The 19,867-nt window shown below is 50.8% G+C and overlaps 1 protein-coding gene across 7 annotated transcripts; it reads right to left on the bottom strand.

Annotated features, from left to right (window-relative positions):
* Nucleotides 1–1,327: 1,327 nt before the first annotated feature.
* On the bottom strand, nt 1,328–19,671 carry pgap2 (post-GPI attachment to proteins 2). Of its 7 annotated transcripts, none has more exons than XM_069892254.1 (6): nt 19,417–19,671; nt 14,149–14,314; nt 13,387–13,639; nt 12,198–12,304; nt 2,216–2,324; nt 1,328–1,795 (listed from the first exon to the last, which is right to left on the bottom strand). In XM_069892254.1, the coding sequence occupies exons 1-6, from the start codon at nt 19,458–19,460 to the stop codon at nt 1,665–1,667; spliced, it is 810 nt and encodes a 269-aa protein (XP_069748355.1). In that variant the 5' UTR covers nt 19,461–19,671; the 3' UTR covers nt 1,328–1,664. The 7 variants fall into 7 exon arrangements, with proteins under 7 accessions (XP_069748355.1, XP_069748354.1, XP_069748353.1 ...); XM_069892253.1 differs by lacking the exon at nt 19,417–19,671 and adding an exon at nt 18,955–19,194 and having other exon boundaries at nt 12,210–12,304; XM_069892252.1 differs by lacking the exon at nt 19,417–19,671 and adding an exon at nt 18,955–19,191.
* Nucleotides 19,672–19,867: the final 196 nt, after the last annotated feature.

Here is a 19,867-nt window from a genome sequence, read left to right as displayed (position 1 = left end):
ACACCTCCCAATCTCTCACCATCATAAAAAAGTTTGTTGCAACACGAAGTCGCAAAATGAGCACCTTCCTCCCCTCTGCTTCGCTCGCCCATTCACGCCTTGTGCCCCCCTGACCTGTGTACATGCCCTGACCCTGACATTCACTTTGTCTATGTCCTTTTGAAGCCTCTTCTCATTCTGATGCCCACTTAGTCTTGTGTCATCAATATACCTGGATAGGTAGCTCTCTCATCCCTCTCCGATCGGCCAGTTTATTCCCACTCGTGGATGCAAATATAGGTGGAGGGGCAGATAGTGAGAAGGAAATGGGGAGGCTGCAGAGAGATGTAGATCGGGAGAATGGAGAAAGAAATGCAATGATATCCAGTGTTGGAGAGTGATCAGTCGAAGGAATAAAAGGGCTGACTATTATTTGGATGGGGAGAAAATTCAGATGTGCAAAGGGACTCAGGATCATCGTGCAGGATACCCTAAAGGTTCACCTCCAGGTTGAGTCGGTGGTGAAGAAGGTGAATCCAATGTTGACGTTCATATCTGGAGGGATAGGATACAAGAGCAGGGATGTGACGTTGAGGGTTTATAAGACACTGGTGAGGTCTCGCTTGGAGAATGGGGACAGTTTTGGGCACCTTATTTAAGAAAGGATGTGCTGGAGTTGGACAGGGTTCAGAGAAGATTCACAAGAATGATTCCTGGAATGAAGGGATTAGCAGATGGGGAATGTTTGTCAGCTCTTGAACTGGACTCCTTGGAGTTCAGAAAATGAGGGGGGACCTCAAAGGGGCATCTTGAATGTTGAAGGCCTGGACAGAGTAGATGTGGCAAAGTTGTTTCACATGGTTGGGGAGTCAAGGAGAAGAGGGCACAGCTTCAGGGTTGAAGGGCACCCGTTTAAATCAGAGATGGGGAGGAATTTCTTTAGCCAGAGAACCGTGAACCTCTGGAATTTGCTACCACAGGCAGTTGTGGAGACCAGGACGTTGGGTGTATTTGGGGAAGAGATTGATAGGTATCTGAATAGTCAGGGTATCAAAGGTTATGGGAAGTGGGGCTAAGAAGGAGAATGGATCAGCTCATGATGGAATGGCAGGGCAAACCTGATGGCCTATTTCTGCTCCTATATCTTATGGCTTTGTATCCATTGACCTGCTCTGAGTCAGCCCCAAAATCCATGGCTTGTCCCTTGTCCACCAGTCTGGGTGCCATCTTCTCAAAAGTCTCCTGAAGACCCAAGTGCATTACCTCAACTGGCTCCCTGAGGCTGACCCATTGGCCACGTTCTTGACCGCTATTTTCCCACCATTGACTCCATTCGATCGTACCTTCATCACTGAATATCAACACCCTTTATTTAGAGATTTTCCACAAAACAAAGATCACAAAATGTTCCAGTCCTTAGAAGGTGGAGGTTTCCGACTGGGGATCGCAGAGGCAGAAATATACATTGCAGTACCTGTATCGGGAGCAGGCTGCAGGTAGCCTTCCCGGCCTGTGAGGTGTCGGCTACATCTCCAGAAGTACATTGGGTGGACCTTCACCCCCTGACTCTCCTCTCTTGCCCTCCCCTCACCCCAATGAACAGGTGACCTCCGACCCACTGAGGCAGCCCCTGCCTTGTCCAAGGATGGGGCCTGATTGTCAGGCCAGATGTTCCCACAGCTGGCTCAGAACTGCTTCTCCTCGGGCAGGGTTCCGATCAGGAGCTCCTTGTTGCTGAAGTCCCAGTATGCTGTCATGTGGAAGGCAATGTTGGACAAAACCACTAGGTACTCCAGGAAGGAGAAAACTGTATAAACTGCAGAAAACAGCAAGGGTGCAGGTCAGAGTGTGTACACAGGTCAGGGGGCACACGGCATTATCAGCTGGGGGTCCAGAGCATGTTTATACAGGAAACCATTCACTGTCTTCCCCCACACCTCGCTCTGCCTCCCCATCCTTGCCCTCCCCCCTCCTCTCCCCACATTGCACCCCATCCTACCCTACTGCACAACATCTTCTCCCACCTTCCCTTCCCCTCCTGGGGCCATGGAACCAGGGCACTGAGTGGGTCAGGAGGGCCTCGTTGTGGATTAGGCCTCTGGTGTTTGGGGGGAGATGGGGTGGTGACGAGGGGGTGGGTGGGTGTGCGTGAAGGGTGGGAACATGTGAGGGTGGGACATGAGGGGAGGTGGGGGTGGGGACGTGCAGGGGTGGGGTGGGGCAGGGGCTCACTCACCTCCACTCTCGCAGTACGTGTTGTGCCGCAGGTAACAGCAAGCAGCCAGCAGGAAACAGGTAAAGTTGAAGACAGTGAGTTGGACCTTCCACCTGTACGAGGTCCGTGCCTGGGGTGGGAGTGGGATGGGGTGGGAAAGAAGGTGGAGGAGACAGGGACAAGGCAAGGGGCACAAGAGGAGAGATATCAGCATCCTTTCATTTCTTGCACCATCCATTGAACCATTCCATCGACAACAATGAGCAGAACCCTTGGACGCAGGACCTGGGGTGGGCTCCAAGTGAGTTGCCGAGGACATGCAATTACATCGGGGGTGGGGGGGTGACAGGTCACATGGTCAGCTTTGTGGTCATGGATCAAGCAGTGCAGTGAGAAGTAGTTTGCATTGCCTTCCCTTGGCTGAGTGTGAGGAGAACATCACGAGGTCATGTAACTATATATAAAGCCTTGGTTAGGCCACATCAAGTATTCGTGTTATTACTGTCTTAATTATTCACCTTTAGTGACACATGCACCAAGATGCAGTGATCATGTTTGAGAACAGTCTGCAGAAAAATCTCGACATTCTTTTATAGTTAGGCACCGTGCTCAGTACGGACACAGAGTCTCGAAGGCCTGTTCCTGTGCTGCTCTGTCCTCATCTGGTGTACCCATGTGGCCTCCTCACATCACTGAGAATAGATGCCGAGATGCCCTTTTCCGCACGCCAAGACTAAACTAGCAACCACTTTTTGGCCCTCACTGTTCCCACACGGTCAGGTCTGTCCTCGACTCCTTCCTGTTCAACATAAACCAGGCATCCTACAGCCACCGAGATGTAGTACTGGAGTTATAGAGATGGGTCAGTCAGGACGGGACACAGACAACATACCTTTACCACTGTGAGGTTCATTCAGGAACCTGATTACAGCAGGAAATGAACTGTCCTTGAATCCGATGGTGCACAGGTACAGCACAGTTAGTATAGACCAATCTTTTTCTTCCCACTCACATCTCATTTTAAGTAATCCCTACGCCATCGGTGCTCTGTGATTAGTGAGGGATTGCTTAAGGTGGGATGTGGGTGGAAAGAAAAGTTTGAAAACCCCTATCATAGCAGCTAGAGCAACTCTATCACAGCACCATTGAGCAGGTTTCGAATCTCACGCTGTCTGTAAGGAGTTTGTACGTTCTCCCCGTGTCTATGTGGGTTTTCTCCAGGGGCTCCGATTTCCTCCCACCACTCAAAACGTATCAGGAGATGGAGGTCAAAATGTCTACTTGGGCGGCACGTAGTCATGGGCCAGCAGGGCCTGTTACCGTGTTGTATAACTAAACTAAAAATGATCTCATACTTGTGAATCTTCTTCCTGCCGGGAGGTGGTGAAGAGGGAGTGGCCGGGGTGGGGTGGGTATTTTAGCACGTTGGCTGCTTTTACAAGGCAGCATGAGTTATAGACAGAGGGAAGGGGTGGGGGGGTTATATGTTCTGAACCATGTTCACAACTCTCTAGTTATTTGCAGTTTTGGCCAGAAAGGTTCCCATCCCACACAGCGATGCACCTCAACATTTCAGGGCAGGGCCCTTCATCAGGTAGAAGCAAATACAGGTAAGATTGGGGTGTTGTGGACAGCGAAGAAGGGTTTCAAAGCTTGCAGAGGGATCTGGACCAGCTGGAAAAATGGGATGAAAAATGCCAGATGGAATTTATTGCAGACAAGTGTGAGGTTCTGCATCTGGAACAACAAATCATGAAAGAACGTACACGGTGAACGGTAACTGGGAGTACAGATACACAAATCCCTGAAAGTGGCGTCTGAATCTTTGGCACTCTCTTCCTTCAAGGACAGGACAAGTGGTGTCTGAAGATTTTCCGGGCCAAGGGGCGAGACCTGTCAACAGGTCGGAGGTCAGGGCTATATAGGGATGGGGTCAGTCAGTTCAGCCATGATCTTACCAAATGACATCCCAGGCTCAAGGGCCTAAATGGCCTCTTCTGGTCCTATCAGACTTCTTCTCCTAACAGGCCCTTTGGCCCATCTAGTGTATAAATGAACTATTATTCCCTTGGAAGTCCATGCCAACTCAGATGTTTATGCAGCCACGTCCCACCTGCCTGTGCTTGGCCCAGATCCCTCTAAACCTGTAGTGTGTTTTGGACGGTCCTCTGATATCTTGGAGAAAACACCTCCCACCCTTTGAGTGACACACCAGGATGTCTGGAGAAACTCAGCAGGTCACGCACCATTCGTTTGAAGCAAAGGCTTGCCCACGTTTCGGGTCTGGGCCCTCTGCTGGGAAGGTGTAAAGAAAGAGCTCCTCAAGTCCCCTTTAAGTTTCTCTCCTCTCACTTCAAACCTCCCGGTTTGGACTACCCAACCCTGGCTACTTACCAAGACCTCACCCTTTAGTCTCCCAGTCACTCATCCAGTCCCTCTTATCTCAAGTGCTCTGATCCCAGCAATATCCTGGTGAATTATTCCTAAACACACTCAAGATTAATTACTTCCTCGCTATAGCTGGGCAAGTAGAACTGTGCACGTCTCAGCAACATTGTGTACGTGTGGGGACAGCGTGCAAAGGGTGAAACGATGGATGTAGATGCTGCTTTTAATGTGGAGACGTTTGGTGGGGGGGAGGGGGATAGTAGAGTGGGTGGGATACCCAAGTGCAGATGGACCTTGGGGCTCTGACCCACACAGCACAAGGTTTCTCATTGGGAACGCTCTGCGAATTTAATTTTAATTTACACATACATCATGGTAACAGGCCCTTCCGGCCACGAGTCTGCACCCAAATACCCCAATTAACCTTCAACCCCTGGTACCTTTTAGAGGGTGGGAGGAAACCGGAACCCCCAGGAAAAATCCACGCTATGGGGAAAACGTACAATCTCTCCTTATAGACAGCGCGGGATTTGAACCTGGGCCGTTGGCGCTGTAATAGTGTTGCGCTAAATTGCTACTTTGACCCTGCCGCCATGATAGAATGTTGGCTTTTACTAGGATGTTGCCCCGACTTCAGGGACTGAGTTACAGGGAAAGGTTCAACAGGTGAGGACTTTATTCCCTGGAGCGTAGAAGAATGAGGGGAGATTTGATCGAGGTATTTGAAATTATGAGGGGGTCAGAGTAAATGTAGGTCGGCTTTTTCCACTGAGGGTTGGTGAGATTCAAGCCAGAGGACATGGGTTAAGGGTGAAAGGGAAAAGGTTTAGGGGGAATATGAGGGGGAACTTCTGCACACAGTGGGTAGTGGGAGTGTGGAACGAGATGCCAGCTGAAGTTGTAAATACAGGCCCAGTTTAACATTTAAGAAGAATTTGGACAGGTCCATGGATGGGAAGAATATGGATTGGGTGCAGGACTAGGCATAAAAAGTTTGACACAAACTAGAAAGATTGAAGGGCCTGTTTTCTGTGCTGTAACGTTCTCTGATTCTATTGAATACAAAAGTAAGGAAGTAATTTTGCAGCGACATCAATCTACAGTTACGCTGCTCTCTCTGTAGTTCTGCTCGGCCCATTACAGGAAGGATGTGGAAGGCTTTGGAAAGGGCAGAGAAGGTGTCTTCCAGGATGTTTTCTGATTGAGGGGGTGAGCTTTGGGGAGAGTCAGTCAAAGTGTGGCTTCTCTAGGCCGTCACAGACCGAAATGAGTCCGATTGAATTGCACAAACTGTCAGAGAGACACTGTTAGGGTAGACAATCATAAACCTTTCCCCAGCTAAAATTATCACACACTGGAGGCAGGCGTTCAAGGAGGGGAGGAGATAAAGGAGATGTGCAGACAAGCAAGTCCCTGGAATGGGCTGCCAGGAGTTGTGGTGGAAGGAGATACAATAGTAAGTCAGTGGCTTCTAGGGATCAAAGGGATATGTGTTACACAGAGAGGTGGGGGCCTGGAATGCCTTGCCAGGGGTGGGGGTGGAGGCTGAAACAATAGGGACCTTGAAAAGACTCTTAGACAGGCACATGGATGGAAGTAGAGGGTTGGGAGGGAAGAGTTAGATCTTTGAGGTCAGCACAACATTGTGGGCTGAAGGGCCTGTCCTGCGCTGTAGTGTTGCATGTGTGACATGCAGTGAGGGTATTGTGTTTGGCTCAGACGTGTGGGTTGAAGGTGATGCCTTGTCCCAAGTATTACTGCTTGACAGGACGGGCGCAGGGGAGATGTGGTCAAAACAGAAATACAGGTCTCGCAGCATCCATAGGGGGTACAGATACTTTGGGCCTGAGCCCTTCCTCAAGGTATGAGTGAACAAAAAGAGACAGGTGTCTAAATTGGAGGAAAGTAAAACACGGATGTCTGCAGATGTTGTGGTTGAAGTAAAAACCCAATGCTGGAGAAACTCAGTAGGTCAAATTGTGCACTTTTATCTCAAAGAGCCTGAGCCCTTCATCGGTTCTGTATTTTAATCTTTGCTCTATATAAAGGACACAAGCTGAGTTTCTCCAGCTTCATGTTTTTACACGTAAATTAAAGGCTGCGGACAGAGAGGGGGAGGGGTGCAGACCAACAGACAAGAGGTGTTAACTGGAGAGGGTAAGAGGACAGGAGAGGAAAGGTAAGGATTGATTTTGGCTCTGTCAAAGGAGACAGAAGGAAAAAGGAAGAGAGAGGAGACAGGGGGAAACTGGACAAGTCGATATTAATGCCATCTGGTTGGAGGGGGCCCAGATGGAAGATGAGATATTGTTTCTCCAATTTGTGGGTGGTCTCAGCTTGACAGTGCATGAGACCGTGGACGGACATGTCGGCAAGGGAATGGGACGGGGAATTGAAATGGGCGGCCACTGGGAGATCCGCACTATTGTGGTGGACAGCTGAGTGCTCAACAAAGTGATCTCCCAGTCTGCGTCCAGCCTCTCTGATGTAGAGGGGACCACCAGATGCAGTGGACAACCCCTCCAGATTCACAAGTGAAATGTTGCTTCATTTGGAAGGACTAACATTGAAGATTTACCAGAATGTTACCTGGGTTTAAGCATCTAGAGTACAGGGAGAGATTGGGCAGATTAGGTCTTTATTCTTTGGAGCGTAGAAGGTTGAGAGGGGATTTGATAGAGGTATTTAAGATTATGAAAGGGATAGACAGAGTGGATGTGGATAGACTATTTCCGTTAAGAGTAGGAGAGATTGAAACAACAGGACATAAATAAGAGTTAAGGGGCAGAGGTTTAGAGGTAACATGAGGGGGAACTTCTTTACTCAGAGAGTGGTAGCAGTGTGGAACGAGCTTCCGGGAGAAATAGTGGCGGCAGAGTCAATTTTATTATTTAAGAAAAAGCTGGACAGGTATATGGATGAGAAGAAGGTGGAGGGTTATGTTCATTGTGCAGGTAGATGGGACTAGAGAGGAGTGTTTGGTTCAGTGCGGACTAGAAGGGCCTAATGGCCTGTTTCCGTGCTGTAATTGTTATGTTATGCATTATCTCTACAGTTAAGGACTCTCCCCTTGGATATAAATGTATATGCACGTATTGTCTTTCATTATTGTACCATTAGTTTCTGCTAATAAAATTGACTCCAGTTACATCGGACAGAAGCTGCTGGAGACCGAGCCCTTAACCTACAACCGGGCAGTCACTCTAGCCAAAACACTGAGAAGTGCCATGCGGTCCAGTGAAATGCTAGAAACCGAAAAGGAAACATCCAGGAGTGCTGGAACCCTGAAGGAAAGAAAAGGGCAAACTCCTGAAAAATGCTACTTCTGTGATAAGAGCTGAAACCCCAGACAGAAGTGCCTGGCTCAATTTACTACCTGCAGCTATTGTGGGAAACTCGGCCACTTTGCTAAAGCGTGTAAGGCGAAAAGTACTCCCACTGATAAGATGGAAAGCACCAAGAAAATGTGTCCTGGAGCTGCAGGAATGGAAGACAATTGTGAAAAGGGGGAATCTTCAGACGAGCTAGCTGAATCAACTTTTGAGTGACGGCGAGGTGGGATCCCCTGTGATAGCTCAATTGACTGTAAAGCTTGGGGGATGCTATGGACTGGAACGGTCAAATATGAAGGGGGAGGTGAATGGTGAGACTCTTGCTTGTCTCATAGACTCGGGGAGTACTGACAGCTACATCCACGAGAGAGTTGCCAGAGCCTTAAATTTGTGGAGATATCCAGCGAACTGAAAGATATCGATAGCTTGTAGTGAACTTATAAAAACTGTATGGGTCAAGTGTAAAGTTACTTTAAATTTGCAGGGACATTGCCTTGCTGATGTGTGGCTTTTTGTAATGCCGGAGCTTTGCGCCCCTACGTTACTGGGGTTAGATATTCAATCTCAGATGAACAGTGTAGTGTTAAATTTTGGTGGGCCACTACCCACACTTACCATCCCCCGCACTAGTTACTGCGGTCTGTCCGCATTAAAGATCAAAGCTCCTTCCCTTTTCAGTGATCTATTCCCCGAGTTTCAGCCAATTGCCACTAAGAGCCATTCTTAGAGCAAAGAGGATCGTAAGTTTATCAAAGCGGAGACCCAGAGACTGCTTAAAGAGGGAGTAATTGAACTTAGTAAGAGTCCGTGGCGGGCCCAAGTAATAGTCGTGAAAAATCACACTAAGAGACGACTGGCTATTGACTACAGCCAATCAACTGGCACTTCACTGAGGGAGGAGGTGTGGGTGCAAGTGGAGCATCTCCTGCAGTCACAGGGGTAGGTGCCATGGGATCGGAGGAGAGGACAAGGGAGCCACAGAGGGAGAGTGGACAAGGGAGCAATGGAGGGAGAGGTCCCTGCAGAAGACGGGGAGGGGAAGCTGTGTCTAGTGGTGGGATCACGTGGTGGAAATGGTGGAGGAGATAGGTGGGATGGGCGTGGGTGGGACTTTTTGGTTGATGTGGGCAGGACGGGCTGTTTCCGTAAGAGTGGTGCTGAAAGAGGTTGGCACTTGAGGCAGGACACGTGAGGGATTTGAACTGTTTATTTAAGAAGGGTTGGATTGGAGGCTGTTTAGAGAAAGCTCGCTGGTTAATTATTGAGATGAAGAGCCCCTGGTCTGAGGAAGGGATGGGCATTGCTCAGCTGCATTGAGAGGAAGGAGTCAAGAGCTAATTGACCGTGATTCAGTGGGGAGCAGGGTGGGATCAGAGAGAACATCCCCCCCCCCGGGAGGTGTCAAGGACAGAGTTTAGATGCAGGGATTGCTGCGTGTAAAGAAAGATGAAGGAGGGGGTTTCCAAGACGTGACTCTTTTGAAAACTCAGGTGAATGGGTTCTTGTAAAGAAGAACCATAAATAGTAAAGTAATTAAATTAAATTGAGACAATAAATAAATAAGACAGAAAATAATTATTGAAACACAAAAGTCTGCAGACGCTGTGATTGCAGTAAAAACTCACCAAAACGCTGGAGGAACCCAGCCAGTCGTGCAGCATCCAGAGGAAACCAAGATACATTGCCGAGGTTTCAGGCCTGAGCCCTTAATTTTTTTTCAAATTTAATTTAATTTTTAAAATTTAATTTAGACATACAGCACGGTAACAGGCTCTTTCAGCCCACGAGTCCAATGTACACTCAATTGACCTCCAACCCCCGGTACATTTTACAGGGAGGAGGCAGAGAGCCCTTTGGCCCATCATGCACATACTAACCCAAATGTTCAAATTGACCCATGTGTACCATCCCCGACTCCAATGTGCTCACACCCATGTGCACACACACACACACACACACACACAATCCCATTGTCCACCCTGACAGGTCTAGCCCCTGGACCTGCTCGGTGCTGCCATCTAATGACAGCGGTGAGAACTACAGGTGATGAATGCAGGGGGTTGGATCTTGGCAACCACCCTTTCACCCTGTGGCACCAATCCCCTTACAGATCCAGCTCCTCTGGATGGCAGAGTGTAGAAGCACTGCGTCACACACCCTGGCTCAACACAATCTGCTGGAGGAACTCAGCCAGTCTTTCCAGTGTCTATAGGAGACAAAAGCCCCTTTTCCACTGGCACCCTGTCCCAGGAATTTACTGGGAAAGGGTCCAGTGGAAAAGGGACACTGTCTAAAAGTCGATGACAAATGATGTCATTTCACGCCGGGGATTAACCGCCTCTACCCTTGCTCTTATCCCCAGTGTTTCCTGATGCTGATATGCTGGTAGAATGAGTGGATAAGGGACAGTTGAAGGTAGCACACTCTGATCCCCGGGGATCAGTTTGTTCAGTGGAAAAGCAAATAGTGTCCCAGATAAGGGTTACCCAGTGAAAACGGCACAAAGGGCTTCCTATCCTGGGACACTACAAGGCCAATTACCTGGGATGCCCGTGGATATATTGTTGATGTTTTGGGCTTGAGTGGCAATGTTAGTTTAACAGTTAGCACAACACCTTTATAGCACCAGCGATCGGGACCTGGGTTCAAATCCCGTGCTGTCTAAAAGAAGTTTGTATGTTCTTCCCGTGCCTGCATGTGTTTTACCCGGGAGGGCTCAGGTTTCCTCCCATCATTCAAAACGTACCGGGTGTTGGAGGTCAATTGGGTGTACATTGGACTCGTGGGATGACAGAGCCTGTTACCGTGCTGTATGTCTAAATTAAATTTTAAAAATTAAATTAAATTTGAAAAAAAATTAAAAAGGGCTCAGGCCTGAAACCTCGGCAATGTATCTTGGTTTCCTCTGGATGCTGCACGACCGGCTGAGTTCCTCCAGCGTTTTGGTGAGTTTTTACTGCAATCACAGCGACTGCAGACTTCTGTGTTTCAATAGTTATTTTCTGTCTTATTTATTTATTGTCTCATAATTTAATTCAATTACTTTACTATTTATGGTTCTTCTTTACAAGAGCCCATTCACCTGCAGCAAGTTAGAATTTTGTTGCATCTGTATGTTGACAATTACTCTCTATACTTCTGTTTGCACTGTTCCACAGGCCTGCACTTCCAGCACGAGTAAATAAAGAATTTTTAGACGTGCATCACGGTAACAGGCCGTTTCAGCTCAAGTCCGTGCTGCCCAATTACACCCAATTGAACGGTGGGAGGATTCCGGAGCCCTCTGGGGAAAACCCAAACAGGGACTTGAACCCTGGACCCTCAGATTAAAAAGTCTGATGCTCTGCCGACTGAGCTCTCTGGGGCCCTAATATGCTGATGTTAGAGAGGGTTCAGAGGAGGTTCACAGAGATGATTCTGGGAATGAAAGGGTTATCATATGAGGAGCGTTTGACAGCTCTTGTCCAGTATTCATTGGGATTTGGGAGATTGGAAGATCACATTGAATCATTTTGAATGTTAAAAGAGTAGATGTAGAAAGGTTGTTCCCCATGGTGGGAGAGTTTCGGACAAGAGGGCACAATTTCAGGACTGGAGGGCGACCCCTTAGAACCGAGATATGGAGGAATTTCTTCAGCCAGAGGGTGCTGAATCTGTGAAATTTGTTGCCACAGGCAGTTGTGGAGCGAAGGTCATTGGTGTATTTAAGGCAGAGATTGATTGGTTCTTGATTAGCCAGGACATCAAGGGTTATGGGGAGAAGGCCGGGCAGTGGGAAAATGGATCAGCTCATGATTAAATGGTGGGGCAGACTCCATGGGCTGAATGGACTATTTCTGCTCCTATGTCTCATGATCTTTAGGAGGTGGGAGGAAGCCCACGTGGTCACGGGGGGAGTGCGTAAACTCCACACAGACAGCTGCGGAGGTGAGGATCAAACCTGGGTCTTTTAGTCAGTGGCTGTAGCCACTGTGTTGCCCCCATGTGATCTACACCACCAGCCATGCAAGGTAAGTGTGACAGGGAAGGTTCCTTCACCAGGTTTCCGCAGAGTGAGTGCTCGCTGGACCATTATAGACTTAGCCCAGGCACTTCGGCCCAACTCACCCATACTGACCATGCTGCCATCCTGGGCTAGACCAACCCTCCCTGTCCATCAATCTGTCCTGATTCCCGTTGACCCACTTCTCTTGCTCCCTTGGCCCAGACGAGGACCCCCCTCTTGGTATAGAGTTGCTCTCTAAGGTCCTTCTCTGAGATTGTTGAGGGAAAGTGTGGATTACCTTGGGACTTACTGTGCTTTTCCAGCTCTGCTTCCAGATGAGGCAGGTGAGGGTCATATGAAGCATGGCCGATGCCATAAAGCCAATGAAGGATTTCTCATGAATCCCTGCAACAAGATGCAGACGAGTTGCTGGAGCCATGGGACCCTGGATTCTTCAAAGCTATCAGCCGGAGCTGAAGGCCAGGAATCTGCCCCATCCCAGGAATCTGCCTTCATCCCTGCTGATCCTGGGAATCTGCCCTCACCCTGCTCATCCTGGAATAAGCCCCATCCTGGGATTCCAATCTCCCCGCTCCTCCACAAATCCCAGGATTCCGAGCCCTACCCAATAATCCTCACTAATCACAGTATTCAGTTCTCTTCACTGATTCTGGAAAATCCAAACTCCTCCCAACTATCCTGGGAATCGGATTTGATCCTGTCTAATCCCAGAAATCGACTCCAACTCCTACTCATCTTGGGATTCAGTGGTTCCCCCATAAATCCTGGGAATCATCGATCCCAGGAAGCTCAGCTCATTCACCCCAATCCCTGGAATCCAATGCCCTCAACACTCATCCCGGGAATCAGAATAGCTCTCCCTCCACCCTCTCCAGAGTCAGTATTCCCAGGAATCAGAGCTCCCACGTCCAATCCCAGGGAACCACAGCTCCTGACCCCGACGGGAAATGCCCAGGGAATCCCATTCCCTGTGCCAGTCAGTTCCACAGAGGGAGAGGGGAATGTCCCTCGGGGGAGGGGGGGGGGGGGAGGGGGAGTATCTCAGAACCACCTGGTAAAGCAGGAAACACTTGCCCCTCAGGGTGGGGGGGGAGGGGATCTTGGATGCCCAGACAGACAGTGGGGGAGGGGACACCATGTGAAGTTTGGAGAGTCCTGGTCAAACTATAAAGCAGGTGGTGGGGGAAGGGGAATTCCAGACAGATATGAGGGGGGGGTCAACCCCTGGTGGATGGTGGGGGGCATCGAACCTCCAGGGGACTGCTGATGGGCGAGGGGAGGGGTCAGATCACCAGGCGGGCAATTGGAAAGGGGGTCTTGGAATCCCAGGTTGTCAGCCAGTGGGGCGGGGGTTTCAGACCCTCAGGTGGAAGGAGAGTTGAGAAGGGGTCTTGTAACCCGGGCGGATGGAGGATAAGGGGGTCTCGGACTCCAGGTGGACAGCAAGCAGGGCAGAGGGCACTCACAGTGGTTCTCGCTGGAGGAGATGTAGGTGAGGAGCAGCAGGGCCAGGTTCTCCAGCAGGTTGGCGAGGAGAGTGAGGTGGCAGAGAGCTCGGTACCAGGCCGCAGGCACCCCCACACGGATGTAGTGGCTCCAGTACACGATAGCCACCAGCATCCGGGGGGCCGAGTGCAGCCCCACACACAGACGCCACACATAGCGCTGGGGGCTCGGACCCCCGATGGCTGCGCTGATCGACGGTAGGTAGTTGGGAACCTGCAGCAGAGAGAGACAGGGTGAGGCAGAGACCCCCAACAGAGAGGGGAGTGGGAAACCCCTGGTAGTGGGTGAGGGGAGACCCTCGCAGTGGGGTGGAGACCCCCGGCTGTGAGGGGGAGGGGGAGACCCTTGGTAATGAGGGAAAGACCCCTGATAGTGAGTGAGGGGGAGGGGGAGACCCTTGGTAATGAGGGAAAGACCCGCAATAGTGAGTGAGGGGAGACCCCTGGTAGTGGGGTGGAGACCCTTGGAAGTGAGGGGGACACCCCTGGTAGTGGGGTGGAGATCCTTGACTGTGAGGAGGAGACATCCATCAGTGGGGAGAGGGGGAGTTCCTGTGAAGGTTTTCTGCCATTCTTTCCATTGTGTCGTCAGCCAGTGCAGACTCAAGGGTCCGTGGTACAGAGGGGGTGGGGGGGGGGGGTGTCTTGGTCCTTTGGGGCTCAGGGACATGTTGGCCGTGGACAGCAGGGTCAGTGGTCTCCCATCGGCAGGTCGAGTCTCACCCTGCAGTGAGTGGCGGTGGTCTCGTTGAAGTTAAACAGCAGAGACCAGACGACGCAGAAGACAAAGGCGAAGAGGGGGCAGGTCACCGTGGCGACGGCCAAGGTGGTGAAGCGGAGCCGCAGGAGGCCAGGGTCCCTGTCCACCGAGAGGAGAGTGGGCAGCAGCCTGCCAAGCAAACACAGTTGGGTGAGGGGTTAGCACCCAGTCACGAGTGCTGCCCTACCAGAGAGAATAGTCAAGCCCTTCAGCCCATCTGTCTTGCATTGCCATTCAATCCCATTGAGTTCCTCCTGCAGATTCTGGTATGTCCCCTTCCACCTCCAGGTCTGGCATTAGCCACATTCCAAATACCGTTCCAACAAGCCAACGCCCAATCAAATCCAAACCCATGCCCAAGTCGGCACAACTCAACCCTCCCGATAGTGGGCAGCAAGGAAGGATATTGGTTCCAACAGGATCCAGATCAGTTGGGGAGACGGGCCAAGGAGTGAGAAATGTCCAAATGTATTACCTCAGGAATTGGGATGTTACGGTGAAATCGTATAAAATATTGGTAGCATTGAGAGTGCGGTAGAACAGAGGGATCTGGGAATACAGATACACAATTCCCGGAAAGTGGCGTCACAGGTGGACAGGGTTGTAAAGAGAGCTTTTGGCATATTGGCCTTCATAAATCAAAGTATTGAGTACAGGAGTTGGGATGTTATGGTAAAGTTGTATAAGACATTGGTGAGGTCAAATTTGGAGGATTGTGTGCAGTTTTAGTCATCCAACTACAGGAAAGATATCAATTAGATAGAAAGAGTGCAGAGAAGATTTACTAGGATGTTGCCTGGACTTCAAAAACTATGTTACAGGGAAAGGTTAGACAGGTTAGGGCTTTATTCCCTGGAGCGTAGAAGAATGAGGGGAGATTTGATGGAGGTATTTAAAATTATGAGGGGGACAGACAGAGTAGGTCGGCTTTTTCCACTGATGGCAGGTGAGATACAAACCAGAGGACATGGGTTTAGGGTGAAAGGGGAAAGGTTTAGGGGATCTTCCCCACTCAGAGGATCAATGAGAGTTGTGGAACAAGCAGAGGTGGCAGATGAGGGAATTTGGACAGGTACATGTATGAGAGGGGAACGGGGGGCTGTGGTCTGGATGCAGGACAGTGGGATTAAGTGGAATAAATAATCACAAACTAGATGTGTCAAAGGGCCTGGCTTGCAGCTGCAGTGTTCAATGGTTCTAAGGGTTGAGAAGGATGTAGAGATAAGGGTGAGGTGAAACATTTTAGAAGGTCAAAGCTGAAACCTGAGTACAGGATTAATAGTTGGATTCTTAACGGTGTGGATGAACAGTGGGACCTTGGGGTCCAAATCCATACATCCCTCAAGGTCACCACACAGGTTGATAGGATGGTTAAGGAAGTCTATGGGATGCTGGACTTTATTTGTCAGGGGATTGAGTTCAGGAGTCATGAGGTAATGTTTCAGCTCAAAAAATCTCTGGTGAGACCAAATTTAGAATATTGTGTTCACCTCATTAAAGGAAGGATGTAGATTTACCTGGATTGGAAAATAAGTCTTATGAGGCCAGGTTACCAGAGTTGGGACATTTCTCTTTGGAGAGACAAAGGATGAGAGGAGACTTGATAGAGGTCAATAAGATTCTGAGAGGCATAGATAGGGTGACGGCCAGTGTCTGTTTCTCAGGGCAGGATCAGCAAACACCAGAGGACGTGTGAACAAAGTGAAGGGAGGGAAGTTTAGGGGAGACGTCAGGGTCATGTTTTTTTTTAAACACAGAGTTGTGGGGACCTGGAATGCCTTGTCAGGGTGATGGTGGAGGCTGGAACATTTAAAAGACTCTTAGACACATGGATGGAAGAAAAATAGAGGATTACAAGGGAAGATTTAGTATATTTTTAAGGAATATATGTACCTATCTCGGCTGCACCATTTCATCGGATGCAAGGATCGACAACGAGATAGACAACAGACTCGCCAAGGCAAATAGCGCCTTTGGAACACTACACAAAAGAGTCTGGAAAAACAACCAACTGAAAAACTGCACAAAGTTAAGCGTATACAGAGCCGTTGTCATACCCACACTCATGTTTAGCTCCGAATCATGGGTCTACTACCAGCATCAACCAACGACTCCTAGAACACTTCCACCAGCGTTGTCTCCGCTCCATCCTCAACATTCATTGGAGCGACTTCATCCCTAACATCGAAGTACTCGAGATGGCAGAGGCCAACAGCATCGAATCCACGCTGCTGAAGATCCAACTGCGCTGGGTAGGTCACGTCTCCAGAATGGAGGACCATCGCCTTCCCAAGATCGTGTTATATGGCGAGCTCTCCACTGGCCACCGTGACAGAGGTGCACCAAAGAGGTACAAGGACTGCCTAAAGAAATCTTTTGGTGCCTGCCCCATTGACCACCGCCAGTGGGCTGATATCGCCTCAAACCGTGCATCTTGGCGCCTCACAGTTTGGCGGGCAGCGACCTCCTTTGAAGAAGACCGCAGAGCCCACCTCACTGACAAAAGGCAAAGGAGGAAAAACCCAACACCCAACCCCAACCCACCAATTTTCCCCTGCAGCCGCTGCAACCGTGTCTGCCTGTCCCGCATCGGACTTGACAGCCACAAACGAGCCTGCAGCAGACGTGGACATTTACCCCCTCCATAAATCTTCGTCCGCGAAGCCAATCCAAAGAGAGAGAGAGAAAGAAGAGAAGATGGGTCAGCACAACATAGAAGGCTGAAGGGCCTGAACTGTGTTGTCTGTTCGAAATGCAGGCAAATGACTAGCCCAGCAGGTGGTCCCAGGTCGGCACAGATGAGTCGAACTACAGGGGTTATCAAGGGCCGCAGGTACCGACTCCCAGTGTCCCAAACTCACCGCCTGGAAACTCTCCACCCCCTGATCCCTACCAATCCCTCACCCCTACTCCCTCTCTCCCCTCCATCCCATCCCTTCCTCTCCTCCTTACCCCCTTCCCTCTCCATCCCTCCTCCCTTCCCCTCCTCCTCCCTCCTCTCCATCCTATCCTTCCCTTTCTATCCCTCCCCCTCCCCTCTATCCCATCCTCTCCTCCCTCCATCCCTCCCCCCTCCATCCCTCCCCCCTCCATCCCTCCCCCCTCCATCCCTCCCCCCTCCATCCCTCCCCCCTCCATCCCTCCCCCCCCCCCGAAAGCCCCTGAGCCGACGCTCACCTCTCGCCCATCGCAGTCCGGGTGTCACCGCGACAGGAAGAGGAAGGGGAGGGGGGGGGAGACCGGGATCGAGGGGGGGGGGAGACCGGGATCGAGGGGGGGGGGAGACCGGGATCGAGGGGGGGGGGAGACCGGGATCGAGGGGGGGGGGGAGACCGGGATCGAGGGGGGGGGGAGACCGGGATCGAGGGGGGGGGGAGACCGGGATCGAGGGGGGGGTGGATGGGGGGACGTGGCTCGGAGGCCCCACTGAAGCCTGCGCTCTCAGTTCGGGCCCGGGCGGACAGGCCGCGGCCGCATCTCCCGTGAAGGCGGAGGGAGGGAGGGGGGGGCGGGGGCACCGGATCCAGGGCGGGGAGAGGGAGCGGCCGGGCCGGGGGGGGAGGTGGGGAGGGATGGTGGGGGGGGGATGGTGACAGTGGGGGGAGGGGGGTTGAGGGATCCAGGACCCAGAGTGGTATAGAAGTAGTGACTAGATGGGCTGAAGGGTCTGTTGCAGGTTGATGCAGTAGGCCTACCTCATAGGCCCCTCACCACCACCCTGTCCTCCCATCTCCCCACCACCCTGTCCTCCCATCTCCCCACCACCCTGTCCTCCCATCTCCCCACCACACTCGCCCTACTGCTGGATCTCACATACCCCTCTAACTCCACAGATGCTGCTCAACTAACAGTTCTTCCACTCGGTTAACCTTTTGAGAGGGACTTAGCAGGTCCATGGAGAGAAATGGTTGGTCATCACTTTGGGTCTGAACCCTTTATCGCTCAATATTCCAGCACACAAAGTTGTGCAAGTCTTTCATGATTAGATTCCTCTTCATTGTCATCATCTAATAAATGTAATGTGCACAAAATTCACTTCTGCCAGCCGTAAGGCAAACAGAGAGTCGCTGTGAACATGACTCGGTGTCCCCAGCAATAGGAGAAAGAGAAGCAAAACCCTCTTTCAGGTGGCCAGAATACCCCAAAGTAAAGCTGCCTAAAATACCCGAATGCAGCTGTTGGGAGGCCACCTGAAAGTGGAGAACCCTGACCCAAGGAGTACTTACCCAACCCTCTTCCTTCTGTTTCCGAGCGCTCCCCCTAAGCACCTGAAAGCAGGTAGGACTACGGGGACAGTCAACAGGAGCCAGCGTTTTCCCCGCTGCGGACCTTTCACGAGCCAGAACAGCGCCTTCAGCACTGCCAGTTGAACGTCGCTTCGCACACACCTGCAGCCGGCTCTGGAGTCGCATCCTCCGGGCTGTTCCACCTGAAAGTGGCTGAAGAGAGTCCCTTCGTCACCAAATGCCACTGGATTCGTCTCCGGCGATTCCCGCAGCCTCTGCAGCCGCACAGACCCCTGTTTGTGTTTGATACGTTGGCACACTCGAGCTCCAGATCCAAACTTCCGATGCAATCAGGAAGCCTTCGGCACCCAAGGGCCCTTCAGGAGCCCGTCTTACCCTCAGAACCCCCTCTTTGAAACCCACCTCCAATACTAGGTTTCCATCAGCCAGTCTCCAGCAGACCATGTGGGTCCTTCCATAAGTCAGTGGTTTTTAACCTTTCTCTTTCCACTCACATAGCACCTTGAATAATCCATTACTCACCACTGAGCACATGTGGGATCTGATCCAGGTGCCTGCCGACATTTTGCCCAGACCTTGAAGGGCTCGTCTGAAATGTTGGTTGCTGAGTGTCTCCAGCATTGTGTTTTCATTTCAGTCACAATGTTTTACTAAAGAAACAGGGCAGCTCATGATCTCACTGGACGATAGGATCCATTCAAAGGGATGAATGGCCTCCAGCCCCCAACTGAGTAATTGCCCTTTTAAGAGGCGAGGCTAAACGACGTGACGTCACCGTGATTGGCATGCGCCAGCGGTAATAGGCGGGATTGTTTGAATTGACCAATCAGCGGTAGTGATCTGACATTACAACCAATCGGATTGAAGGATAGTTTGATTGACAGAAATCATTACGACGTCAGTGAAGGAGGTGGAAAGAAGACGGACGCGACAGCTTCGCAGAGCGCGGGAAGCTCTAAGTCGGCTCGCATTGGTTGTTCTCACCTTGATTGACACAAACTTGGTCCAATGAGATGCGAAGATTTCATTTCGAGCCCCGTCTGACGAAGACGGATTCATTTTTAATTTATCTTAGACATGCAGCACGGTGACAGGCTATTTCGGCCCGCGAGACCGTGCCGCCCAATTAACCTACAGGAAACCGGAGCCCCCGTGGAAAACCCACGCAGACACGGGAAGGACGTACAAACAGCGCAGGATTCGAACCCCGGACCCGTCCCCGAGCCGTGGAAAAGGACCAATCGAATTGTTTAATGCGTGTTAAGTTTAGGGCGGAACTTCGTATTGGCAGGCGATGGTCACCAATGGAACTGTTCGAGCTAAATTAGTCCAATCATAGAGCAGCGTCTTTGATTGACAGGCTACTGCCCAATGGGATCCGGTAATTATTTCGGGTCACCAGGCCAGGAATGTGATGGGCATTAGGATAACACCA

The sequence above is a fragment of the Narcine bancroftii genome, chromosome 7, assembly GCF_036971445.1.
Source record: "Narcine bancroftii isolate sNarBan1 chromosome 7, sNarBan1.hap1, whole genome shotgun sequence".
Classification (NCBI taxonomy): Eukaryota; Metazoa; Chordata; class Chondrichthyes; order Torpediniformes; family Narcinidae; genus Narcine; species Narcine bancroftii.
Note: the sequence above shows the minus strand (reverse complement) of the source record. Positions and strands in the feature narration are given on the sequence as shown.